Source organism: Rhinolophus sinicus, chromosome 13 (assembly GCF_057876585.1).
Source record: "Rhinolophus sinicus isolate RSI-liver-muscle chromosome 13, RSI-T2T, whole genome shotgun sequence".
Lineage (NCBI taxonomy): Eukaryota > Metazoa > Chordata > Mammalia > Chiroptera > Rhinolophidae > Rhinolophus > Rhinolophus sinicus.
The window spans coordinates 18970876-18998450 of NC_142513.1; the positions used below are offsets into that span (position 1 = coordinate 18970876).

Consider the following 27575-nt stretch of genomic DNA (forward strand, 5'->3'; position numbering starts at 1 on the left):
GCGGCCGCATAGCCGCCCGAGTGGAAAAGCAGTCGTCCCCTTGGCGCAAGCGCTCTACGCGTGGCGGACATGACGGCAAGCTTCTGCCAGGCGCGCGGTAGGGTGAGAGGGAAGGGACAATCTTGGGAGGGACGGGAACACGAGCGTGAGGGGGCGCTATGGAGACTGAAGAACGGCGTCTGAAGCCGAAGCGGCCGGGCCGAACGCTACCCTGCCTTCCTCGAGGCGTCCTTTCGATCCCAAGCCTTGCTCCCCGGGAGCCCCAGGCTGCCTCTCAGGATTTAGGCTGTGCTTGTTTACTTCCCTGTCTCTGCAAGTTCCGTAGGACGTTAACTCTTTTTTGTAATAACTTAGTGTCCCATCTTGCCTAGCACCCTCTTTTGGCAAATGAGCCCTGAGACCCAAAGAGGGGAAATGATTTCTAAGGCTACATAGGAAGTTGGAACCAGCTGAGGACTCCTTACGGGGGAAAACTGGAGAAAGGATTTTATTAGGTATCAGAATATCTGAGTGTGCATCTGTTGTATCCTCACTATGTGCTAGGTCAGTGGTTCACAGGTTGTTTCTGGGCCAGCAGCAGCCACATCACCTAGGAACTTGATTAGAGATGCAAATTCTTGGACCCCATCAGATATTCAGGGGGCGGGGACTATAATTAGCATTTTAATAAGCCTTCCAGTTGGTGTCATTGGCACTGTGCAATGTAATAAGTTGAGACCCAGGTACCTCACTTCTGTGCAGTGGGTTTATAGAGGCAAAGTAGTTTGCCCAGAATCACTCAACTAGCACCTGGGTTTATCTGACTACAACATCTGTACTTTTAACCTTAAGCTTTAAGCCTTAAAGAATAGCAATGAGGTCGTACGTCCTTTCCATACCTGTCAACGTTCACCTATAGTTCTCCACCTTAGGTGAGCAACAGAATCTCCCAGAAAGCTTTCTCAGAATATCATAGTGGTGTTTTCCACCACACTCCAACCCCAAGATCCTGTTTCAGTAGGTTGAACAGGGCTGCACCCCAGAGATGATACACACTGCCACAGACATTATTCTGTCTGGACCTGGTGGGAGGGCCACATGGTACACTTTTAGTTTTTACTTTCACATGGATCTTTTTCTTTTTGGCCCTGCCTCTTCTGAACCAGTTTCTCTCCTATATGCAAACTATGGTGATGCCTAACCAGCACACTCCAGTTTGGAAGTGTACCATCAATATAAAACTTCTTTTACAAGTTCCCTGGTGGCGTGAAGCACTGGAGACAAACTGATCACTCTGTCAGAGAATGCCCATGGTCAAAGACAGGAAAGATAAGTCAGCTGGCTTTGGTGGTAAAGGTTTGTGATGGGGAACCTGATCCAGGAGGTTAGGGAAGCCGGCTCTGAAGGAGTGAAGGGGAGTATGAGTTAAGGGGAAAAGGAGAGGAAGGGAAGAGAGCTTTTCAGGAGATGAAACCAGCTAAAGATAAGGAATAAAGCCACAAGTTGGGGAAGGAAGGGGAGGGTCATGGTGAGGAATTTGTTTTTATCCCAAGGGTGGAGGAGGAAGCCACAGAAAAGATTTCAGCAGGGGATTTCACTTTGCAGGTTTGCATCTTAAGCAAGATCACTCTGGCTGCTATTTGGAGGACTGGATCAGAGTGGGAGACTAAAGGCTGTTGAAGTTTTTCAGGTGAGATTTGGTGGAAATGATGGAGAAAATTAGAATAAAATGGAGTTCTTTTTTTAAAACTTTATAAAAAAAATTTTTAAGTTGCTGTAAAATATACATAACAAAATTTTCCATTTTTAAGTGTATAGTTCAGTGGCACAGTGAAATACATTCACTTTGTTTTATAGCCTTTCCCACCATCCATTTTCAGAACCTTTTATCTTGCAAAAGTGAAACTCTGTACCCATTAAACTATTAACTCCCCATCTGCAGCCCCTGGAAACTACCATTCTACTTTCTGTTTCTGAATTTGACTAAGTACCTCACATAGTATGTGTCGTTTTCTGATTGGCTTATTTCATTTAGCGTACTCTCTTCAGTGTTCATCCATGTTGTAGCATGTGTCAGAATTTCCTTCCTTCTTAAGGTTGAATAATTACTTTGTTAAATGTTTGTTAAATGTCCATTGTATGTATATACCATATTTTGTTTATCCATTCATCTCCTGAGGGACACTTGGGCTGCTTCCACCTTTTTGCTATTGTGAATAATGCATCTGTGTACATTAGTATACAAATATCTGTTCATGTCTCTGCTTTCAGTTCTTTTGGTATATACCCAGAGTGGGATTGCAGGATCATATGGTAATTCTATTTTTAATGTTATGAGGAACGGCCATACTGCTCTCTATAGCTGCTGCACCACTGAAATTCCCACTAACAGTACACAAGAGTTCCAATTTCTCCACATTTTTGCCAACACTTATTTTCTGTTTTTTTCGTTGTTGTTGTTTTTGCTTTGTTTTTTTTTTGTTGTTTGTTTTTTTCTTTTTTTTTCTTTTTTGTAAGAAGTGCTATAAGGGTGTATCTTATTGTGGCTTTGATTTGCATTTCCCCACTGGTTAGTGATGTTGAGCATCTTTTCATATGCTTGTTGCCCGTTTGTATATCTTTGGAGAAATGTCTGTTCCAGACTTTTGCCCATTTTTGAGTCCGGTCATTTGGTTTTATGTTGTTGAGTTTTAGGAGTTCTGTATATATTTTGGATATTAATCCCTTATCATATGTGTAATTTACAAATATTTTCTCCCATTCTATGGGTTGCCTTTTTACTCTGTTGATGTCTTTTGATGCACAAAAGTTTTTTAATTTTGATGAAGTCCAATTTGTGTAATTTTTTTGTTGTTGCCTATACCTTTGGTGTCATATCCAAGAAATCATTACACTTTTCCTGTTCTCAGAGTTTTATAATTTTAGCTGTTATGTTTAAGTCTTTGATCCATTTTGAGTTAATTTTCAAAAATTTATTTTTTTTCAGTTATAGTTGATTATACAATATTATATTTGTTTCAGGTGTACAACATAGTAATTAGACATTTATATACCTTATGAAGTGATCACCCCAGTAAGTCTAGTACCCATCTGGTACCATATATAGTTATTACAATATTATTGACTATATTCTCTATGCTGTACTTTACATCCCTGTGACTATTTTTACAACTGGCAATTTGTACTTCTTAACTCCTTTCAGAGTTACTTTTTTATATGGTGTTAGGTAAGGGTCCAACTTTATTCTTTTGTATGTGGATATCTAGTTTTCCCACCACCACTTATTAAACTTTCCTTTCCCCACTGGTCTTGGCATCCTTGTTGAAAATCATCTGTTACTGAACAGAGTTGGTGGGTCTGTTGCCCATGGCACACAGAAAAGCCAGAGTCTGAGGCAACAGGTGTTTTGCAAAGAGAAGGGATTATTTGTCAGGCAGCCAGACAAGGAGACTGGAGAAAAGGCTCACATCAGTCGCCCTGATCCAGGTTTTGGGGCAGGTTTTTAAGGGGTTAGGGGAAAAGTTTTAATTGGAGGATCTTGGAACTTGGCCATTTATGGTAAGGGGCTTCAGCACTGATCTTCCTGGAAAATGGGCCCTTCGTTACTGAAAGGGTTAGACGCTGAAGTTCCTGTCATGTCCCGATCTTTCAGTTCCATGGGGAGGGCCGAGACTTTGGTTCCGGGAGCAGCTGGTGGACAGGGGTGGCACATGCGCAGTGCTCTCTCTGTAAAATAGCTCAAAGACTGTATTAATCACAGATCTGCTTTAAGGGAGCAGAACCAGTTTTAAGCTGGTCATTGTGATTTGTGTGCTGTTTCAATTTGACCATATGAGGTCAGATAATTAAGTTCACAAACTTGTTGCAACGATGTTGCTAACCTTTTTTGATATCAGAGGGATTATCCATTATGAATTTGTACCAACTGGACAAACAGTTAACCAAGTTTATCATTTGGAAGTGCTGAAACAGCTGCATGAAAAAGTTAGACAACCTGAACTTTTCACCAACAATTCATGGCTCTTGCATCATGACAATGCACCAGCTCACACGGCACTGTCTGTGAGGGAGTTTTTAGCCACGAAACAAATAACTATATTGGAACACCCTCCCTACTCACCTGACCTGGCCCCCAATGACTTCTATCTTTACCTGAAGATAAAGGAAATATTGAAAGGAAGACATTTTAATGACATTCAGGACATCAAGGGTAATACGATGACAGCTCTGATGGCCATTCCAGAAAAAGAGTTCCAACATTGCTTTGAAGGGTGGACTAGGTGCTGATGTCGGGGCATAGCTTCCCAAGGGAGTACTTCGAAGGTGACCATAGTGATAGTCAGCAATGAGTATGCAGCACTTTTTCTAGGATGAGTTCGCGAACTTAATTATCACACCTTGTATGTGGAAGGGTTATTTCAGGGCTCGCTATTCTAGTCCATTGGTCTATTTGTCTGTCTTTATGCCAGTACCACATGGTTTTGATTATTGTAGCTTTGTAGTATATTTTGAAATCAAGAAGTGTACCTCATCCAACTTTGTTCTTTTTCTATATTTTTTTGATTGGGGGTCCCTTACGATTCCATACAATTTTTAGGATGGGTTTTTCAATTTCTGCAAAAAAAAAAAAAAAAAAGTCATTAGGATTTTACTAGAGATTACAGTGAACCAACAGATGACTTTGGGTAGTATTGACATCTTACCAATATCAAGTCTTCCAATCTGTGAACACAAGATGTTTTTCCATTTAGTTGTATCTTCTTTAATTTCATTCAGTGATGTTTTGTGTTTTTCGGTATATGTCTTTCATCTCCTTCATTAATTCTTAAGTATTTTATTCTTTTTGATGCTATTGTAAATGGAATTATTTTCTTAATTTCCTTTTTGACTGTTCATTGTTATTGTATAGAAACACAACTGATTTGGGCACTGATTTTGTATCCTGCAACTTTGCTGAATCCATTTTATTAGTTCAATAGTTTTTTGTGGACTCTTTAAGGTTTTCTACATCTATAATCATATCATCTGCAGAGATAACTATTTCCCCCACAAAAAAAAGAGTTAATTCTTTATATGTCAGATTATATTATATTGTGACACTTTGACCTTAACTCAGATTCATTAAGTTTGTGTTTATATGGGAGGAGAGGAGGGTATCACAGAAAGTCATATTTGGAAGGGTCCTCACGTCCTGCATTCCAACCCAAGGTCAGACAGCAAATTAGAAACCTGATCTATGTTCCCCTCTTAGCTCTCTCTCTAGGAGCAGAAAAAGCCAAGCTGGGGAGAGATGGTGGAATGTCCTTGCCTAGGAGGTATCTATGGGACTGAGCCTTGGTCCCTTTCTGCTTTCACCCAAGGCTTTCCTTACCTTAGGAAGCGGGGAATCTGGCTGAATCTCAGTGCGTCCATCTGATTAAAATAAACATCCTGGGTGTTCTAATATGGAAAAGAACTTGAAGTCAGATTTGGAAGTGGGAAAGACAGATTTGGAATGAGGACAAGTCTGCCTTTGTGAGGTTGGGGCTTTTTAGCACCACTTAAACACATGATCTCAGCCTTGGGGTGAGTACAGACATACCTCTGAGATCTTGTGGGTTCGATTGCAGACCACCACAATAAAGTGAATCGTAATCTTTTTGCTGGTGGTGGGTCTTGCCTTCAACTTGTGAAAAACGCAACACCTGTGAAACGCAATAAAGCAAAGCACAATAAAACGAGGTGTGTCTGTATGTGCTTCCAGCTGAACGCCTCTATACTACTGCCAGACACTTGTACCGTGTTTCCCCGAAAATAAGACCTAACCAGAAAATCAGCTCTAATGCATCTTTTGGAGCAAAAATTAATATAAGACCCGGTCTTATTTTACTGTAAGACCCGGTCTTATCTAACATAATATAATACCAGGTCTTATATTAATTTTTGCTCCAAAAGACCCAGTAGAGCTGATTGTCTGGCTAGGTCTTATTCTCGGGGAAACAGGGTAGTAGGGTTTGCAGAATAAGGTGTGCTCTGAGAGGTAAGATTGCAGCACCAGATAGACATCGATGGAATCACAGAAGTCAGGAGTCCTGGTGGGAAAACCATGAGTCACGGAAAGAGCACCTGTTGTGAAGTAGCGGTCTGAGTTTGTATCCTGGTCCGCTTTTTTTTTTTTTGGCTAAAATAAATGTTTTACTAGCACTGTTGAGCCCTTACTAGGTGCCAATTTTGCTAAATGTTTTACATACATTTATTTTTCCCCAAAAGTTGGCTGGGCTCTTAACCACTATACTGAACTCCTCTCTTTGACCTTTATTGTACATTTTTCTATAGTGAATGTGGATTGCTTATGTAATTAAAATGACAATCTCAGGAAGCTGCACTTGACCTTTAGGCCACCATAGATTCCTGGGGGCTAAGAAAGTCAAATGATTTGGGGGGACTACTTGGTGGTACCCTTCTTCCTTTCATCTTGCAACTTTGAAAGATGAGGTGTTGTCTTCCCACCCCAGCAGTTTCCTGGGGATAAATGATTGGGAGTAAATCAGTATCCTGATTATAAATGAGTGGATCCCTGGAGCAACAGCATGAAAACCTGTGCCATCAGTGAAGAGTGCAGATTCCTGGACAATCTAGGAGTGAGGTCTGGAAATCTGCATTTTCCTAAGCTCTCCTGAAGACCTTGCATATTAAGGCTGGACAACCACTTCTCTGGGTAATTAGTCCCAGTTCTGCCACTTAACGGCTGTGTGGTATGGGGCCAGTTATTTTAACTTGTTTTACTCTCAGCCCTGTGCTGAGAGGCCAGATAATAACAGTAAAATGCATTATCCCGTTTCATCCTCCTAAGAGGTGAATATTCCCATTTTATTGCTGAGGAAGCTGAAGTTTGCAGTGAACTGACTTGCCTATGGTCACAGCACCTAGTGAAGTGACAGCCAGAATTTGAACCCCGGCTTGGATCACAGAAAAGTGCTTTGGAAACCAGTAACACTGAGAGCAGTGATGGTTATTTCCACACTCCCACTGAGGTGCAGACCTTACTCTCTATGGCTCCGGTGGCTAACAGTGAGGTTACAGCCACACTGTAGCTGTTGAAAGTAAACTGACATCTTAAGACACTTAACCATAGAGCTGGGAGGACTGTGGGTGGGGTTAATTCTCTCATCTTGACTTCCTGTTGAACTCTATGGTAACCTCCAGGAGAGGGATGCAAATAAATGGGGGAGCCATGGGTGGGTGGCCAGTGGGCAAGACCGGCTGGCAAGTGTGCACACACTCCTTGGTTGTTTCTTTTTTTTCCGAATAAACCATTTCCTTTTGGTGGATTATCTGGAGGATTATTTGGACAGATGACAAAGCAGATCTGGCCCCTGCCTTCTGGGAGCCTTCACATCATCAGCTTCCAAACTAGAGTGTACTTTTCAAATCCAGAGTCCTGATTCCCGCCCTAGAGATTCTTATTCCTGGGTCTGGGTTGGGGGAAAATTTTCCCAATGGAATCCATGGAGAAGTGACCCCACTTTCAAAAACAGAGGGAAGGAAAAGGCCTTCCTTGACCAGCAGTCCAAAGGCACACCCCACCCAACAACCCTCCATCACTACCATTTTTTCCCCCTTTTTTACTGTTGGACACAGGGTCGAAGTTTACACTGATACCCAAGGTCTTAAAGCACCTTCACGGCCCCCTTGTTAAGAGTAGGGGCATTAGAGAGGGGGTTTGGTAATGGCCAACCCTACACCAGGTACTCAAGACCAGGGAGCATAAACACATTTCAAAGTTATTTCCTCAATGAGATTGTTACTGGAAAGGCAGATGTCCTTAGATGACATTCTTCGCTTCAGAAAGGGGCCTTACCCACATTATCCGTCAGCTCTTACTATCTAGAGTGTTTACTCACCCCAGGGCTCATAAGTTTGAAGCTTGATGCAGAAGGCTTTTGGTTTCAGTTCTTTGAATTTGTACGAAGCCATCACTCCTGAAGCAGTGGAACCACTCAAATCACTTTCCCCTTTGGGGAGTTTTCTAGATGTAAAATGAGTATTAAACTGATCTTGAAGAGCTCTTCCAGCATGTTCCTATTCTGCGGAGCCCCAGGGACAAGAAAGTGTCCAGTCCAGTTTGAGGGATACTGAGAGAGGGAAGTAGGAAAACCAAGACCTCGGGTGAGTGGCTAAGTTGGGGCTCTTTTATCTGAGGAACTTGAGCAGGGAGGCTATCTCCAAATGCCTAAAGGAGAGTGACTGGTGGAGACTGGATATCCTCCATCCAGGTGTACTGGGGAGAAACCAGGAAGAAGCCAATTTGGTTTAGAAGAAACTTCTAGTGCTTAGCCCAAACCACGTTAAGTAGCTGGATGCCAGTAGGCTGTGAACTGCCTATGTTAGGTTCAAACAAAGTCCAGGTCGACCTCAGGATGACCCTCAAGCAAGAGAGACTTCATATATTAGCTCCACTTAATACTGGCTGTGTAAGTTCAGTTAATAAATCTTGTTTCTTTACCTATGGGAAGGGCATCTCACTTGTGTATAAAAATTAAGATAATGAACATTGCACAGGCCCAGGCACGTAGCAAGACTTTACTATTGCAAACCTTGATTTTGTACCATTTGGGCTGCAATTACAATGTATAGTCAGTTTCATGACAGAAATGCAACCCACAGCTAACTTAAAGAAAAGGGGTAATTTGCTAAGCTAGTTTACATATTAAGTCCAGAGGTGGTACTGCTTTCAGACATGACTAGGGCACCCATCCCATCTCTGCTTCCGTGCTGGCTTCATACTGCAGCCATGTGCTTTCTTCATTGGGAAGGGGTCGGGGAGCTGCCAGCACCCTGAGTTCCCTACCGCTTAGCAACCCCCAAGCTTGACTGTTGACCCCATGAAGACTGGTCCAGCTTGGGATGCATATGCCTCCTGCACACTGTGATGAATGAACGGGATATGCAACAGGGTTGAGGCCAAGGAAGTAAGGATCCGAGTGTACAACCCCTACAGGTGTCCACCAGAGGGAGGGTGAAAGAGGCAAGGACTCGGCAATAGCCTCAGCTCTGGGCTGGGCCCAGGGTCACAGTGCATCCATCAATCTGTTCGTTTTAAAAACAAAACACAACTCAACAACCCAAACAACTTTATTTGACAAAAGACAAAAACAAAAGTTATTTACAGTAGTTTTTTGTTCAAATTATTCAACGGGATAACTGTGCTTCTCCTCCAGGTTTATTTCACAACCAAACCAAGCAGAGGCTGCCGGACCCCCAGCCTCCATATCTTGCACAAGGGGGGAATGCCAACCAGAATTCAGCAGCACGGCGCCCACACCCCTCACCACCTCCACTGCTCAGTGCACTGTGGCAAGAAAACGTCCCACCCCAGCCCAATACACTTCCAGAGTCCCCTGCTACAAGTGTCTTGCAGCAGTCACGTCAGACCTGGGCTCACAGACATGGGTGGGGTGGAAAAGGCTGGGCAAACAGCAACTTCAATTAATCTTGAAGCTGCCATGTTCATTCTTCCCTAGCTGGGCCCCAGGAGGGTGAGGGTCCCTGATCCCCTCCCCCCACTCCAGGGCATGCAAGGAGGGGTGGGGGAGGCAAAAGAGGGTCTAGGAAACTTGCCTAGTCACAAAGCAAAGCTCTCTCTCCTTAAATAACTAATCCCTACTCCAACAGCAATGGGTAGGCCAGACCACTCAGAAGTGAGGGCGCCTCCCTGAAGGCTTCAGGGATCATCCAGAAGGGACAGAACACACGCTGCTGCCTTTTCTCCTGGCCAAGCCCATCCAGGTCAGTCAACACCCAGTAACTCTCCCCTGCCCTTGAGGCGGACCTGGCAAGTTCAGGAAACTACAGGCTGGGGTTCCTGACCTGTCTTTTGACCCAGTAACAATGTTACGCTGAACAAAAATATTTTAACTAATAAAAACCTAGGATTAGTGTTTCTTAGGATATATAAAGATGGGGTATGTTGCTGTTGAACACTGTCAGCAATGAAACAGCAAAATAAAAAATGGGGCGGGGGGAGGAGAATAAGACCAACTGTGACCTGTTTCACTGTGAAGTTCAGGGCAGGGGCCTCTGCAATTCCAATTTAAAGAAAGGTGCAACACAAAGACACGCTGAACAGGCTTCCTCATTTCCAGCCCCAGCCTCCCGGGAAGGCAGTTCCTCAGGCAGCTGGGGGCACTATTCCCTGCTTACTACAGGAACAGTTTCCTGCTACTAGTGTGGGAAAAGCTTCCAGCAGATGGCTCACTTCTCTCCAAGCAGGAGCTACTCGGAGCTTCTGACATTCTGGCCCCACTGATCCAAGTTCCTAAAGGAATCCAAAAGTCGGGATGCAGGGCAAAGCTTTCAAGGATAAAGAAGAGGAAAACATTAAAGAGGAAAAAAAAACCCCACTGCCTCAGTCTAGCTTACTTCCCCCACCCCCCAAAAAAATACAGTAAAAACAAAAATAGAAAAAAACACCTCTCTGGTTTTATCATCCTTCTCTGCTCTGCTCCTAGAAGGTTTGGTCAGATTCTCTGTTGGACCCTCTCTCTGGCTGTGGCTTAATCTCCTCCTGTGCCCGATGCAGAAAAGCCAAAGCCCATAAAAGTATTTCCTTCTTTTTTTTGGTAAACCAAACCAATAAACAACCATTTGGAATTTTGCACAGATTTAGCTGATCCCCAAATAAAAATACTCCTTCTTGTAAAACGATCACCAGCTGCAGTGGCGGATCATTCCCAATCCATCAGCCTGCATCACACAACGCACTCCCGTTCCCCACACCTGGGCTCACCATTCCCATCAACGCAAACCACAGCAAAAGGGGAAAAACAAACGCAAAGTTTAGCAAAATCCTCAACATTCAACTGGAGTTGGTTCTGTTACATCTGCTGGGTTCCTCTTTTCTCTTGTACACACTTAGGAACTTGGAATGTCCGCAGTTGGCTTAACAAAAAGAGGTCGGCTCAGGGGCAAGGTGGACCCAGCATAGGTGTGAACTTGGCAGGTGTCCCGTGCCCAGCACAGGGAAGCAGGCAGGCACACGGGTCCTGCAGATTCTCCAGAGAGGTAGCAGCACCATGCGTCTCCACTCGCTCGGTCTCATCGCTGAGGCCTGGAGAAACGGTAGAGGCAGCAGAGGAGAGGTCCCCATCACAGCACAGTGACCCCAGGGGTCTTCCTGCTGAAGACCTCTGGACAGAGGAGATAATCCTGATGTTTGGCAGTGATCCAAAGAAAACCCTCTGTATGAAACGGAAGCGAGACAGAAACCCAGGACAGCTGGCTCGAGCCTTGAGCACCCCTGACGGCAGAGGCCTACTTGGGGTTTTCAGAGACTAAGGGGATGGCAGTGTGCAGTAATGGGGGCGACGGGGCCTGCTGCTTCTGAAGCTCCATCTCAGCAGCCCTCTGTAGCGCCACCTCCACCAGCAGCCGGAAGCTGCTGAAATCCTCCTTGTCCTGCTCCGGGGGTGTGGGTGGTGGTGTGTTGAAAAGTCCACCTGTGGGGCTCCCGGCTTCAGCCCTGGTCAGCAGGCTGAGTGTGCTCCCAGGGGGCACCAGGGGCTTGGGGGCTTCCAGCTCCCCCTGTGGGAAGGGGGCTGCTGGCTTTTCCGCCTGGCCTGAGTGGAGTGGCATGGAGCACACAGACAGGGACAGCACGCTGGTGGGCGCTGGGACAGACACAGCCAGCACCGAGGGGCTGCCACCGCGGGGGAGGGCCACCTCTGAGGCCTTCCCCCCACGGCGGGAAATGGTGTACTGGTTGGGGTCCTGGCCGTCCTTCCGGAGCATGTCTGGGAGCAGCCGCCGCCGGGCGTTGATAAACCAGTTACATATCTGGAACGAGGGGAGGAGACTGGTCAGTTCACTCCATCCAGACCAGCTACAGGGCACCTGTGTTCCAGGCCCCAGGCTCCAGCAGCCGACAACACACACACAATCCCATTCCTCAGAGAGGTTCCATGTGGGGAGGAGAGAGTGCAAGAAATCACACGAATGAATGTAACATTGCAGCTGTGATGCAGCCAATGAAGGGAAGGCACCGTGGGCCCCTGGAGACAACAATGGGAAGGCCCAATCTAGTCTTTGTGGACTCACGATGGTACTCTGAGGAAACGGCTCGTAAATTGAGATCTGAAGGGTGAGCAGTAGTTTAGGTGGGAGACGGGCAGGGAAGAGGAAGGTTCGATTTAGGGGGATCAACCTCTGAAAAGGCCCTGTGGTGGGTGGAAGCCGAGTGCCTATGAGGAACTCGGAGAAGGAAGGCCCGTATGGCTGGAGCTCGGAGGTAACTGGAGGTTACTTCTATGGTGGGCATTTGGTCCTTTACTGTAAGTGCAATGGGGAGCTACAGGACGTTTTAAGCAAAGGAGCAACCTGCTTCGTGGAAAAGAGTGGAAGCAGTGAGAAAGGTTAGTATTTCGAGTTACACTAAAGGAGGTGACAAGATGACAAATGTTTGATCTATTTGGGAAATTGGAAATGAGAGGACTTGGTGCCCAGTTGGATATGGGTGTATAAACGGGGGAGAGGGGATGGTGCCAAGGGTGAGTCACTCCTAAGTTTCTAGAGCAGTCTTGCTGCAGGCCACAAAGACACCAAGGGATTGGCAGGGACAAGAAAATTCTCGTTCCCAAGCAAAACCAGCATTAGTGGATCCAGTGGAACGTGCATTCAACCAATATCCTTAATTCTTCTTTCCTAATGCTGCTGGGAAAGTTACCATTTAACTTTGACCCCCAACCCTGTCTAATTGATTGTTTAGGTCAATCTTTTTGGATCTATGCATGAGGCTTGAAATTTCTCACTGGCAAGTATTCTGCTGCACCCTGACCCATGTCTGTCTGGTTCTTTTGAACAGCCCCAGCTTCATGGCTCTCCAATCCTGCCTCTCCAGTGGTTGTCACTTCTCTACCTAAAATGCAATGACTGTTATTCCTGCTCTGGAAAACTGCTATGTCTCCTACTGCCTACAGGATCAAATCCAGACACCCGAGCCTGGGGGTGTCTATTTCCCTGTCATGGCCTCTATTTCCAACCTTTGTGTTCCTCAGCATGTGAAACTGCTCACCAGCCCTCCATCAGGCCCTGTGCTTAAAAATACATACATACATATATACATACAGCTTCTTTTGCACATTACCTTCCTTCTTTCTGGAAAGCCCTCTTCTCGACCTGGAGAATGCCTACTCCTCTAAGTCTTGGCTCATCTAAGATATTAGAGACAAGGCCAGAGCAGAGGAACTGGATTCAAAACATCTCTCTGTTCACCTACGGCTGGTGTAGGGCCTGACAGTTTCTTTTCATACAGGAGTGAACAACACCCTGAGGGCAGACAACTGCTCAGAAAGACTGCGTGGTTCCCGCACACCCGAGGGCAGCGGGCTCCTGACCATGGCGCCCTTCGTGACCACTGGAAAGATCAACCCCTCATTCCCTCTTGTCTCTCATTGACTCCTAATGGCCTGGAGATGTGGCAAGATGATCCTACAGCACCTCAGCCGGGTATTAATTAAGCACAGTTATGGATTAGACGAGAAAACAGTTTCTTAGCTGCATGGCTGGTGTAAGCTGATAAATATAACACCTGTTTTAAAACATTAACTCTTTCCCTAAACAGGCAAATACAACCCCCTATCATTTTTTCAAGTCCTTCTTCCTCTTGGCTCCACTGGAGGGTCCACCAAAGGGGGAAAGCTGCCTAATAGCTATCTGGCCAACTCAGAAGCAGCAGGAGAGAAGAAACATGAAAACTGTGGGTTTGTGTGTGGGGGCATCTAGGGTGTGGCCTACATGGGTGCCACACATCCGGTCACCTTTCTAGAAGACTTTGCTGAGAAGAGTCTACCAATGGCTACCATTTACCGAGTACTACACAATCTTCTTTTAATAGTTACATCAGCTCTATGAGTTTGATCAAATCCCATTTTACTGATGAACATACTTAAAGCTCAGCCTGGAGAAGTCAGGCAGGATTCCACCTCCAGCCAGGGATCCCCAAGCCTGGGCCTTTGGATATAGAGGAGCGGGAGCCCCTCTTCTCAGAATCTTTCTCTCAGGCTGTCACAGGGCCTCAGAGCCCAGCTTATTTTATTTACCAGAACAGTCAAGTTAGAACTTCTCACTTTCCTGTTGTTCTCTCCCTTTTCAAGGCTTCGTGCTTACGCAAATAGTATTTACTGAGCGATCACTATGTGCCTGGCTCAGTTCTTGGTGCTGGTGATGCCTTTGTGAATTAAAGACATGCACTCTGCCCAGTGGAGCTTACAGTCCAGCTAGTTGCGGAGACGGACAATGAACAAACACGGTGAGTAGCCACCAGTAAGTGCCCAGAAGGAAACAGGAATAAAAGGGCATCACTTAAAGGTAAGAGAGACTTCTGTGAACAAGGGAGCTGGGAAGGCTGAGACCTAAAGGATAAGAAAAAGCTGAGGGAAGAATGTTCTAGACAGAGGGAACAGCAAATGTCAAGGTCCTGAGGCAGGGAAGGGTTTGATTTAAGGACCTGACAGGAGCAGGCAGGGCTAATCCCACTAGGCCAGAACCAGGGTCAAGCACTAAAGGGCCTAAACGGCGGCTTGGCCTAAATCCCACACACTAGGTCCTCCTGGTCCTGTCTCTTCTCAGTTTATCAACAGATACTTACAGAGCCTGTACCAGCTGCTGTAGGCGGAAGAAAGGAACCCCTCCCCCCACCCCTCCCATGTGCAGTAACATTGGGAACTACATGGGCTGCATCTGTGCGCAGTGTTGCTCAAAACATCCCTCTGATGTTTGCTGAATGGATCAAAGGCCAGGTCTTATATTAAGTTTTGCTCCAAAAGACGCATTAGAGCTGACTGTCCGGCTAGGTCTTATTTTTGGGGGAACACAGTCTCCTTGGGTGACGTCACCTGTGGAATGGATGCAACTACAGTCTGATGGGCAAAGACCCATGTCCCTTATTTTACTGTAAGACCGGGTCTCATATTAAGTTTTGCTCCAAAAGACATATTAGAGCTGATTGTCCAGCTAGGTCTTACTTTTGGGGAAACATGGTGGCACCATGTTTTCCTGTCGGGCTGGGAAAGCTTCTGGGCAGCGCAGAGCCAGCCTTCTTATGGCCCTTCTCCCCCTTCTGCAGTCCAACCTGGAAGGACCCTGTCCCTGGGATTCTCATTTATCCCTTTTCACCTCTGTGGTCCCCCCAGTACAACCGAGCACACACACAACAGCACACATCAGCAGACACTGGCTGAGCTGCATCCTGGCTAGAGTTGCAGGGGATCCCCAAGGAGAAATAAGGCTGAACAGCTGGGTGCAATGAAGGAAGGAAACTAAGCACCCTGGATAGCAGGTTATGATGCCAGCCATCTCACATGCATTATGCTTCATCTGCATACAAGCCTGGAAGGGGAGTGAGCAGTGTCCCCAAAGTACCAAAGAGGGAACTGAAACTCAAACAGATGAAAGAACTTGTCCAAAGTCACACGGCCTCTGAGAACAAAGCTGAGATTCAAACTCAGGACTCCAGGCTTTAGAGCCCCTACGGCGGTTCTTCCTCTGCTTTGCCATGTCTTACCAAACAGAGGAACAGAACAGACAATCATCATAATCCTAAAAATAAACACTTGTTGAACACAAAACAGTATGAGGTGACGTTCTGAACATTCCCATCTATTATAATTACTCATTTAATCTTCAACAGCCTATGAGACAGGTTCTGCGATGATCTCCATTTGATCTGAACCATTGAATAGAGGCCCTGATCAGAGAGGTTTAGTAACTTGCTCACGGTCACCGTGCAAAGGCTGGGATCTGGTCCAGACAGACTGGTTTCCAGCAACCAGCAGTGCCAGGTGAAAGAACTAAAGGGTCAGCCTGAGGCCTTTTCTCCTTGCTCAGATGCTTCATCGCTCCATCCTGCAGCTACCCCCTCAGCTACCTGTGCTACGGGAGAGCCCTGCACCTCTCCACCTCACCCCTGTATGCTGGGGAAAAGGTCAGATCACAGTGACCTGGGTCAAGTGAGGTAGGGATGAGTGGTTTTGATGAGAAAGCGGTGTTGGGCATTTACTAGCAGCTGTGTGGGCATCTATCCTCTAGCTGCAGCTCCCATTTTGGCTTCTAATTCTGAGAACAGCAGAAAAACATCCCCCCTCCAATATACTCCCCCACACACTCACCCTGGTCTGCAGAAAACTTGGCAGCCTACTGTCTGTTTTGTCTTCTCATCCGATAGAAATGCACAGCTGAGGGGGGCCAGGCAAGGACAGGGGCCTGAGTGCACACCAGTGCCAGCTGTGATAACGGGCTATCGGGATTTTCTGTAGCCCCTTCCAGCTGCCCAACTCACGCCTAAGTCAGGAAAAGAGCATGTGACTTGCCCCCACTCAAGGTCTTTGGGGAGGTGGTAGGGAGAATGCCAAGGTGAATTCTGTGATTGATACGGCAAAACACACAGGGTGCCCGAAAGACTGTCTCTACCAGAAAACAGGGCCCTGTTGGTATTTTTATCAGTGGCTGAGATGAAGGACACAGGAGGGACCACTGTGGCAAGTGGGAGTGGGAGAGGCACCTGGAAGTGGATGGAAGCTGTGAGGACCAGCGCCAGGCGCTGGAAGAAGGCAACACAAGGGTTTTAATTCTCGTCTTTTCAGCTGTGAAAAACAGAAGCAAAGGAGGGGAGAGAAGTGAAGGCACGGAGAGCCCTTTCCCACACTTCCCAATACCTCCATTTGGGTGCTCTCAAAGGCTGCTGGCTGTATTTGAGTCACCTTGAGGGGGATGTTTAGAAATAACTATTTCTCATTTGCTTTATAGACCTGGTGGGGGTGGGGGCAGAGTCAGGAATGTGTTTTTTAAATAAGCTCCCCCGAGTCCTGCCACCTACACTTAGAAACCAGTGGTTTAATCCTGGTTTAACTCTTGTGAGCCAAGGCCTTTAAGCAAAGAAAGCTCACACAGAAGGTCAAAAAATATACAGACAGATGAAAGGCCTTGAGGTGAGGAGACCAGCGGGCCAGGAGGAAGAATCAGGAGGAAGAATCGGGAGGCAGCTAGCTCTGGAGCCAGAGTAAGGAGAGCTGCTGCGGCACGATACGGGGTCACTGTGGGCCAGGCCAGAACACCCTCTCCACACAGCAGCCACGACTTTCGGCTCCAGGCCCCTTCCTCGACCTCTTCCCCATACCTGAGGCCTCATTCCTTCAAGTCTGTCAGGAAGCCTCTCCTGCAGATACTGCATTGGTAATTAATTACACTGAATTCTTAATCTTTTAAGTAACAGTCTTAGGCTTCCCTCCTCGCCAGGAGGCTACCCAGGGGCAGGGGTAGTGCCCGTTCCTACCGCTGTTTCCAGCACACAGACTGGGCCTGGCACAGAGCACACAGTCCAGTCAGAATTAGAGCGAAGGAATGGGGCCTGAAGCTCCCTGCCACGCTAATCTCCCCCCCCCCCCAAACAGGCAGCCCCTTAGAGCGGTCAGAAACCACAGCAATAAAGGGGGCTTAGAGGGGGACACAGGGACCTGTGAAAATCCATCACAAATGACTTCTTTTTTTTTTGGTTTCACCCTCCCAACTGCTTAGCCTTGGGCAAGTACCTGCAAACCAGTTAGTTAAATGACTCATTGACTTGCTAATGAGATTGCTCCTGGGCGGTTAAAGGAGACAATCAAAAGAGATGTCCCCAGGGAGAGAGGAAAACAAGCTGGCAAAATGTTGATGCTTGTTGAAGCCAGTTGATGGGGGGTGGGGTGTGTGTGTGGTGTTTGCATTAGAATATTCACTTTTGTGAATATTTACAAAGGTTTTTAATAAACAATGAAACTTTAAAAATTTAATACAGGAAAAAGAGATGCCTCCAGGGACTTAAGCCAATTTTTCCAGGTTGAGGAGCCACATTTTCTTCTTGCTGAGGTCCTGCCTGTTGGCATTTCCAATACTTGATCTTCATTTTCTGTCACGTCAACAATTATTTACAGAGGGCCTACTGGCTTTTACAGAGAGACCAGGCTAAACACTTGGGATACAGTGATAACTACGACTAGGCCTCTGAGTCTAGTGTGTTCTAAAAAGCAATTCCAGTCAAGGGTCTCAATGTTGAGCCAGTCCGGGGGCGCCAGGGGAACACAGCTCCTCTAAGCGTCAGGGGTCTCCTGGTCAGGGGAGGGAGCAGTGGTCTGGGGTACTACTACTGAGTGCGGCAGGAATATGGGGAGCCAGGAATGAAGCCTCCTATGCAGATAGGGACTGCTGATGATGTCATGAGGTTCGCAGGAGCCATCGAAGGGTTTTGGGGGGGGGGGCGCCAAGTGATCAGACAATGATAAAGCTGGACCAGGGTAGAAAAAAAATCGTATTTCAGAAATATCTAAGGGGTAAATGTATAGGAATTGGTGACTGACTAAATGAGCTGAGAAAAGGGCTATCAAGGGGAACTCTTAGCCAGGGAAAGAGCCAGCCTGGAGACGTTATCAGTTATCAATCAGGAAACCTGAGGTGCCTGTGAGACCTCCAAGCAGAGGTGTACGGCTGGGGATTCATGGTACAGTTTCCATCAAGGAATGCCAGATGGTCCCCACTGCTTCTTAACTCTCAGCATGATTCTAGAGCAGGGTGGCCACCACTGGAACCCCTCCCACCAGGGGAGGTGGCATCCAGCCCATCGTTCCTCAGAAGTCTCCAGCACCTAATCCTTGCCTCAGACCTACCTTCCTCTAAGTAGGCTCTGGGGATATGTTGTCCTAGGGGTCCACTAGTTTGCCACAGAAGACTGTGGCTTTGGGTTTCCATCCTGATGATGAGTAGAAGCACCATGGCCTCTGGCAACCCAGACTTGCTCAACTCCAAAGTCAGTGCCTCCGTCCCACTACAAACCACAGCTCGGCCAGCAAAACACTGCCCGCCATTTTACAGTAATGCAGTTAGATGGAATCTCACTGGTTTCACATTAATGTATTTGCAAAACTGTTTTCCAGTTGTGTAGAAGAGCAAAAGCAAGGCATTTTCACCCAGTTTTATGTTTGTACATACTATTAAGCGCTGTCATAATAAATATGGTTCAAGTGAACACGTTGAGGGGAGGTGGGTCCATAAAAAAATATTTTCTTTAAAAGGAGCTGGCACATTACTCAGATTTGAGAAAGTGTCCTTGACAAAAAGCAGTTTCAATACAGCGTGACAAGTGCTTTGACAGCACAGGTATGAGGCACAGCAGGAATACACAGACAGCAGAGGACTCAAAGAGTCAGAGAATGCTTTCAAGAGAAATGCTGACATGGAGTGAGCCAGGTTCAGAAAGGTCAGGAAGAAGCCAAGGGAGAAAGCTTGGAGGCTCCAGGGTTCAAGAGCCCCAGGGGCAGGAAGAACTGAGAGATGAGGCTAGTAAGTTCCTAGGGAATTTGGACTCTGTCCTGAGGACGATGGGGTCCGTGGAGTGTGTGAAACAATCAGATTTGCACTTTTCTGTGCAAGAGACTGGACTGAAGGAACAGGCAGGAGGACGAAGACCAGCAAAAACACTGGCTACTCAAAAATACCTGCTCTCAGGCTCCAGACTTTGGCCTGTGCTGTTCTACATCCTGTGAGTTCAAGCCCACCCCTTCTAGGGGGCCTTCTGAAACTCCCGGCTGCCTCGGGAGCCCTGCCCTGGGTCTCTGCTGCCTTCTGTCCCAACAGGGATCACTTTTCACAAGCATCAGTGGCCAGGTCTTTCCTGCTACCTCATCCCGGACTAGATACTCCTTGAGGGTAGGAATGAGTCTGGTTCCTCTGTGGGATCCCAACTCTGCCCAGCATAGAGCTGGGCACAGTGGGGTGCTCGGCAGTACACTGTGAGAAGCTAGGTCCTGCTAGGCACCTGGGCTCAGTCCAAGACCTATGATGGAGGACAGATGAGGATGAAAAGGAGTAGACGCACCCGTTCTGTGTCCGACACCTCACAGTACGCCTTGAATAATTCCTGTCAGTCCGTCTCCCTTACAAGCTGCAAAAGTGCCACAATCACCTCAGGTTTTCAGATGGGGAAACACGAGGCTCAGTGAGGAGGCAATGAGTTGGCCGAGGTCCAGGCTTCCTCTTGTGGAGGAGATGGGATCGGAGTCAGGGTCTGTAACTCTAGAGCCTTTCTTGTAGACTCCGATTATCGGCTGCCCAGCAAGTATAAGTCAGGTGACAGGAGTTCTGAGGGCTAAATACTCACTGCGAAGCTTCCTGGAGCACGGACAGGAGCTGGGAAGACCTGGGAGATTCAGAGTGGGGTGAGGGAAGGTGGGAGAGCCCAGACCCTAGGGAAGGACAGAGGTGGAAAGGGAGGCAGGGGCTGGGCCTTTGCTAGGCTGAGGGCCAGGCTCTGGGTCTCCAGTAGGTGAGAGCCAAAGGGGAGGGAGGCAAGGCAGTCGTTGTCCAGGGCGTCCTGCCTCCTGCCTCCTGCCTCAGCACCGTGAAAACAACAGAAACACCTGCAGGTCAGCAATTGGGGCAATTCAAAGGAGAAAATGTCTTGCCCTGCCAACAAGTGGATAACACGATCTTTTGAATGTGCTCAAAGCAATTTCACAACCAGTTCTGAATCTTTTCCTCACAATAGTTCAGTCAGGCAGGGGAGGGCTGTAACCCCCACCATATAGATGGGGAAATCAAGATGGGGTTCACAGCGCCTATGTGGCAGAACTGGGTTTTAAACCCAGAATCTCTGGCTTTTTCCTTTTCCTTGACCGTGATTCCAACTCATTTTTTTTTTTTTTTAATTAAGGAGGGCGCAGCTCACAGTGGCCCATGTGGGGATTGAACCAGCAACCTTGGTGCTACCAGTACCACGCTCTAACCAACTGAGCTTACCGGCTAACCCTCCAACTCAATTTTTAACCCCGCTGCAGATCACCACCAGCCAACTGCCCCTGCAACCAAGTTGCTATTCAAGCACCACTCTGGGGCTGTGGGCCAAGACCCAGACACTCACTGCCTTCTCACCTTCCTACAGCTTCCAGTGTTAATGCTGACACCTAGACGTTAATAACCACTCCTTGCCTCTTCAGAACATCCAAAATCTCACTGCAGTCACCTTATGTTGCGGTCTTCCCTTGCGGCAGGGAGAATGGGTGCTCTCCTTTGACCCAAGGAGAAACCGACAGCCCAAGGGCACACAGTGCGTCAGTGACAAGGGCTGGGACAGGATGAGAACCCAGGTCTCCTGCTACCCTTCCCTTACCTGCAGCACTGATAGGTTGGTTTGTCCAGAAAGGCTCAGCTTCTCCTGCTCCGAGGGGTAGGCGTTATAGCGGTGCAAGTACAGCCAGTCCCGGAGGATCTTCACAGACTCCTTGGGCAGATTCCCTCTGCGCTTCCTCTTGCCTGCCAGGGAGAGGAGGCCTTCGTCCTCGCCCAGATCACTGTCTGACATGGTGTCTGGCGGCTGGGCTGGGCCTCGGGCACACCTGGAACAACTGACAAAGGAGATGGGGACGTTACTACTATACACGCTCATCCTTTTGCTAGTCTCCAAACGCCATTACTAGAGTCTGAGATACCACAACTATGCGGGAATTGGAATTCAGAGTCTTAGGCCATACCGCAGGCTGGGCAAGCTAGAAGGGATGAGTCAGTCCAAAATGCCTCCATTTCATGGGGCCAGTAGGTGACTACTGAAACAATTGCAGTTAATTAAGCAGTACCAGACTAGAAATAATTACAGCTACCACTGAGGTCTGTTTTCCTTGTGCTCCATACTAAGCACTTTACATTTATTATCTCATTCAATAACCCTTACACAGCCCTTGTAAGGGAGACGCTACTATTACTACCATTTTATAGATGAGCAAGCAAACAAGGCGCAGAGAGATTAAGAAAGCCGCCCAAGCTACTAAGGCCGTTAAACAGTTACCGCGTGACCCAGTAATTTCATTCCTAGCTGTCTACCCAAAAGAAACGAAAACCTATGTCCACACGAAAGCTTGTACACAAATGTTTATAGCAACAATATTCATCATAGCATAACGTGGAAATAACCCATGTGTCTATCAACAAATGAATGAACAAATGAGGTCTAGCCATTGAGTGGAATATTATTTGGCCATAAAAGGACTGAAGTCCTGATCCATGCTACAGGTGGATGAACCTTGAAAATATGCTAAGTGCAAGAAACACGTCATAAAGGACACATATTATATGATTCTATTTTCATGAAATGTCCAGAACAGGCTGGAGGGGGAATAGAAGGGTGATAGCTAAAGGGTATGGCAGTTTTTTTTTGAGGTGATGAAAAGAAAATGTTCTAAAATTGTGGTGATAGTTGCATAGCTGTGAACATACAGTTGACCCTTTAATGTCATGGGGTTAGAGGCCCCAAGCCTCATACAGTCAAAAAACTGTGAAAAACTTTTGACTCCCCCAAAACTTAGTTGTCCCTCAGTATCCGCAGAGGGGTGGGTCTAGGAACTCTTGATGCTCAGAAGTCCACTTTATAAAATGGCAGAGAACAATGCATACAGTTGGCACTGCATTCGAGGTCTCCAAACTACAGATGGAAAACAGTACAGGTATTTATTGAAAAAAAAAAATCCATGCATACGTGGACCTGCACAGTTCAAAACCACATTGTTCAAGTTTCAACTGTACTAAAAACCACTGATTTGTTTGCTTTAAATTGGTAAGTTCTATGGTATGTGAATTATATCTCAATAAAGCTTCTATGGGGAAAAAACCTCACATCCAGGATATACCGTGTTTCCCCAAAAATAAGACCTAGCCGGACAATCAGCTCTAAATGCATCTTTTGGAGCAAATATTAATATAAGGGATAATATTGTATTATATTAATATAAGGGATAATATATTATATTATATCATATCATATCATACCCTGTCTTATATTAAAATAAGACCGGGTCTTATTATATTAATTTTAGCTTCAAAATATATATAAAATATATATTAATTTATATATTTAGCTTCAAAACATATATATTATATTAATATAAGGGATAATATTGTATTATATCACATCATACCCTGTCTTACATTAATATAAGACCAGGTCTTATATTAATTTTAGCTTCAAAAGACGCATTAGAGCTGATGGTCCGGATAGGCCTTATTTTGGGGGAAACACGGTAGTATATATAGAGAGCACAGTAGGGCTTGGACCAAGGTAGTTTGCTGCCCCCACCCCAACTCCATACTGTCTTGCCTCCCAGGTCTCACTAGATTCTGTGAGGAGTCAGGAGACTATCAATCACCATGGTCCTACACGTAATATTTACTGTGCACCTACTGTGTAGCCTGCAGAGTGTTGAGTCATCCCTACTGGTTGTCTCTCAGACATTCTCCTTTGTCATCTAGCTCCTGGCCTGGTCCCAGGATCAACTCCTCAAAAATCCAGATAAATGAGCAAGGCAGGGCTCTGGTCCCTCGAAGTTGGCTGTGTGACCTTGGGCAAGCATCCTCCCCCCTCTTCAGGCTTGAGCCCCCTCTTCAAATGAAAGGTGTTTCCCTAGACAACCCAACTCAGTTGCTCAGCCCCCTGACAAACTTCTTGTTCACACATGCAAAAGAGATTTACATTTTAAAACCAAAAGTTGAAGCCAGAATCTCCAGGCTCCTCCCTCCTCAGCCTTTTAACAGCTCTCCAGCAGTCTGGGCCAACAGAGTCTGGCATTTCCCAGGTTTTGTTTCATTGACTTGGGCCTGAGCCCAGATATCTGGGCTGGCTAGGCCAGGCTTTCGAGGGAAGGGTCTACCCTCCCAGCCAGGCCACCTGGAGGTGAGACAGGCATTGGTTAGAGATGCCACTGCCCAGAGAACACGAACAGCCCACTACGGCTTTCTGAAGTTTTGGGGGCCAGAGCAATTGGGATCTGGGCTCAGGGGTACAGCCCTGGCTGGTTATCTATACAAATTCCACCCTGGCTGCCAGCCAAGGTCCAGTCTGCAGGGTTCCTGGGGTAACTCGTGGAGAAGACTCTCGGTCTCCACAGACGTCTCCACCATTGTGTCCTGTAGCCAACTTGCTTATAACCCGGGAGGTTTCCCATATATACAACCCACACTCACTCCAGGCAACTCTTTAACAGCACTCAGGTAACTGGCAGCAACCCCATCGCTCAGCCGCTGGAGCCCCCATGAATTTCACCAACTAATACAGCACACACGCAGTTTACAAATCTCTTTTAGCACGAACAACTGGTACCCACGCAACCAGCCCAATTCTTGGATATATGCCCACCCACGAACTCCAACCGACCCGCCCACCCACGATCTCTCAGACGGGGAAAACTCCAGACGTCATCACACCAGCCATCAGTTCTTACCCTAACTGGCTTGAGGCAGCAACACTCTGTCCACACTACAGTCGGTGCACTCTCCTACACACTCCACGACTTCGACCTGCAGCCACTCCCGCACAAACTTTCTGACAACTCCCCCAGGTCGGCCCGACACTCCCCCGGGCCGCGCACTCGCGCTGCATTCCCAGCAGATCACACAAAGCGCGCAGCCTCCCCCGCGGCCCAGGCCGAGTCGGACCGAGCACATGGCTCCCGGGGCGGCAGGGAATCGGCCTGAGTTCGGGGCGCCTGCACCCCTCAGCCCCCCACCCCGCATCAGACTCGGCGCTCCAGCTCCCCCTCAGGCCCGCAAACCCGGTGGGGCGGGGGCTCTGGAAGAAAGAAAACTCACGTGTCTGTCCCAGAGCAGAAAAAAAGTTTGGTTCCCACCCCCTTCCCCCGCGGCTCGGCGCTGGCTGACTCTTCGGGGCGCGGGGCTGGCCGAGCCTGCGCGCTCGGCTTTGTGCTCCGAACTCGGCCCGGAGGGGGAGGGGAGGGGGCTGGGCTCCCACCTCCGCGCCGCCCCCCCCACCCCTAGCCCTGCGCCCAGACTCCATGTTGGCCGCCCCCTGCCCCGGAGACTGCGCGCTTCCCCCGCGGGAGGCTCGCCTCACGCTCGGCCTGCCGGAGGGTCCCGGCGCGCACAAACTTTCTTCGGGTCGCCAGCCCCACGCGCCCCGCTTCCTTGGCCCGCCTGGGAGTGACAGATGCCTCAGAGACAGACTTTCCTTTGTTCCAAAGGAAAGGGGAACTCGCGCGGGCTCCCCAGCCCTCCCAGCTCCGGGCCCTTCCCGCTGCCCCCACCCGCAGCTGTCACTCTGAGGGGCCCCCTTCCCGGCTCGACCGCGGCGCGGGGGTGGGGGGGCTGCCGGCGGTTAGCAACGTGCACTTTTGAAACCAAACAAACCCGCCCCCCGCGCGCTAACCCCGGCCCGGGGCAGGGGCGGCTCTTCTCCCGTTGTAGGATCCTAGGGAGTTGTGTCCCCCAAAAGGGCCCCGAGCGAGCTTCCTCCTGGGGGTGGGACACCCCCCACCGGCCCCCGCCAGCACCGCGGTCGGGACTCACAAACACACCCGAGGTCACACACCCACAATCGCACGCGCCAGGACGACGCCCCCTCCCCCGCCTGGCCCAGAAAAAGAAACTTTCCAAGTTGTCCGCGCGCCCCCCGCCCCCATCTTCCCCGCTCCGACGCCCCGCACTGACTTTTCTGAGCGGCTTTTCCGTCCACGCGGCCTTGGGCTGGGTCCGGGGCGTCCTGGCAGGGGGCAGGGGGCGCTGAGGGAACGCGCCGCGTACCTGCCGGGCCTGACACTCGGCCTGACAGCTCGCGGCTGGAAAGCACCTCGCGGCCTGACGTCAGATCCCCTCTCCTCCCCTCGGCGCTCTCCTCGCCCTCCCCCACCCGCCCTGAGGGAGAAAACAAACTTTGTGCGGAGCCCGGCGTGCTACGCCCACCCCCCGCGGGGCGGACCGACGGCGGCGAGGGGCTTCGCCCCGCCCACCGCGCCCGGAGGGGGCGGGGCCAGGAGGGCACCTTCTTCCTGCGCCCACCCCCACCCTCAGGAATGCCACATGGCCTCTAAAGAAGAGTGGTGGGAACTCAATCTCGGGATAGTGAGCTGGGGGCAGGAAGTGGAGAGCATTTCCGGAGCGCCTACTGTGTGCTTCATGCTGGGGGTGGAGGCCATTGCCTGGAGGAGAAATAATGCAAAGCCTGACGTTTGATTGTTCCCTTTGCACCGAGAGGAAACTGAGGCCCAGTTTGTCCCGGGATTTACCCCCAGCTGGTGAGGACTGGACTCTGAATGGGACGCCTGTTCGGCCCTCAAGGGCCTGTAGAGTGGGGTAGAAGGCTACCTCTGACACCACCCCAAAGCATGTAGCCCCCAGAGTCTAGCACACAAGTGGTGACCAGAAGTAAAAACAGCTAACCCTGAAGGAGTGTTTGTAACACAAGACGCTGAGTGAGGCACTTAAGGTGTGTCATCTCGTCTAATCCCGGTAGGTGCTGTTACTGGTATGTATCAGTCCCTGGTTTGCCCACGAGCTGCAGAGATGCCCTTCTCACACAGTCAACCAGTGTCATCCAACCCAGGTGGATCTGACAGCAGAGGTGTTACCTTTACCCCATTGAGACAGGCCCTTAAAGGAGGCAGACCACAGATCTAGAAGGGGTCCTGGCTGGTTTGTTCTCACTACCCACAACACCCACCTCCAGGACATTTTCCTTGGTCTTCCCCAATCCTGCCAGCACTTTCTTCCTTGCTCTTGGCGCCTTGTACCACTTGAAATACCTGTTGACCAACGCTTCCCCCTCCCTCAAGGGCCTCGGACTGGGGGTACTTTGTGGCCCCCACCCTCCCAGCACAGAGTCAGCCTACAACTTTGGCAAGGCCTTTTATGGGCCTCTGGTTCCTCATCTGGTACCAGATATCTAGGATCCTTGACCTTGGAAATCAGCAGCCTTGAAATGACTTTTGGTCTTACTTGCACTTAAGCAATGGAGAACTCTGAGAACAAAAGCTGAATTTTCTTCAAACAGGCCTTAAGCCAGTCAAAAAGCTGATTAAATGACTGTGAAGGTGCATCTGGACTCCCCATTGAAGTCAGATTTCCCTGAAAACACTTAGAACTTAGTTGTCCACGCTGCTCTCCTTACAACGGCACCCAGAGTGTCAGTGCCATCGCCCAATGCTCCATTTCACAGATGGGGAAACTGAGGCCCAGAGTGGCGGCCCCAAATAATTTCTTGGGGAAGTAGTGCTTGGTCCACAGTCTTCCAAGAGGAAAAGAGAGGCTTGGGGAGTCTTAGTTAAGAAGAGTAAAACCACTGGGTCCTAGTCTCTAAGATCATAGAGCATGTGTGAGGCAGCGACCTTTAGAAAGGGGTGGGGGACTGGAAGAGAAAATGGGTGCAGCCAGGTGTTCCTGGAGATGTGACTGTCCCTTGGCACTTGGTAGGAGAGCCAGACTCTGTCCTTTTTGGGGAAGCCACTGGGACCTGGACTGGAGCCCAGAGACCTCCCGGTAAATTCAACCACCAGCAGCAGCCCCCTAGGCCAGTGCTTCCCTAGTCTTGTGCTAGATGAGGTGCACTGGGGCAAATGCAAGGGAGCAGCTCCTTCCTCCCCTTAGCCCTAAGCAGAGCCACCTGGGAGCTGGATAACCTGGAAGCAGCTTCAGGTGTCCCTCATCAGACTTCCTGGAGGGGGAGGGGGAGAGTTGGGAGGTAGAGTCAGGCTGGTGGTGTGTTACAACTGCGCATGATAAATTCCTCAGGTAAAGCCTAAATACATAAAGTTTGAGAATTA

The 27575-nt window shown here is 48.5% G+C and overlaps 1 protein-coding gene and 1 long non-coding RNA gene across 5 annotated transcripts; one reads left to right on the top strand and one right to left on the bottom strand.

The window, feature by feature from the left end:
• Positions 1–6: 6 nt before the first annotated feature.
• On the top strand, positions 7–9314 carry LOC109447955 (uncharacterized). 2 transcript variants are annotated; one of them, XR_002137446.3, is made up of 3 exons: positions 7–102; positions 1585–1669; positions 9180–9314. It is a non-coding gene; the product is annotated as an uncharacterized LOC109447955 (long non-coding RNA). The 2 variants fall into 2 exon arrangements; XR_012491247.2 differs by having other exon boundaries at positions 23–97.
• TGIF2 (TGFB induced factor homeobox 2) lies at positions 9076–25655 on the bottom strand. Of its 3 annotated transcripts, none has more exons than XM_019732698.3 (3): positions 25468–25655; positions 21149–21383; positions 9076–11793 (listed from the first exon to the last, which is right to left on the bottom strand). In XM_019732698.3, the coding sequence occupies exons 2-3, from the start codon at positions 21338–21340 to the stop codon at positions 11272–11274; spliced, it is 714 nt and encodes a 237-aa protein (XP_019588257.1). In that variant the 5' UTR covers positions 21341–21383; positions 25468–25655; the 3' UTR covers positions 9076–11271. The 3 variants fall into 3 exon arrangements, with proteins under 3 accessions (XP_019588257.1, XP_019588269.1, XP_019588263.1); XM_019732710.3 differs by lacking the exon at positions 25468–25655 and adding an exon at positions 24613–24745; XM_019732704.3 differs by lacking the exon at positions 25468–25655 and adding an exon at positions 24246–24579.
• Between the last annotated feature and the right edge of the window lie 1920 nt (positions 25656–27575).

Excerpts from the sequence above, each read along its gene's own strand:
- TGIF2 (XM_019732698.3), bottom strand. The coding sequence starts at position 21,340 with ATGTCAGACAGTGATCTGGGCGAGGACGAAGGCCTCCTCTCCCTGGCA. Across the intron at positions 11,794-21,148 it reads CCAACCTATCAGTGCTGCAG|ATATGTAACTGGTTTATCAA; the intron begins GTAAGGGAAGGG and ends CCCTCGTTCCAG.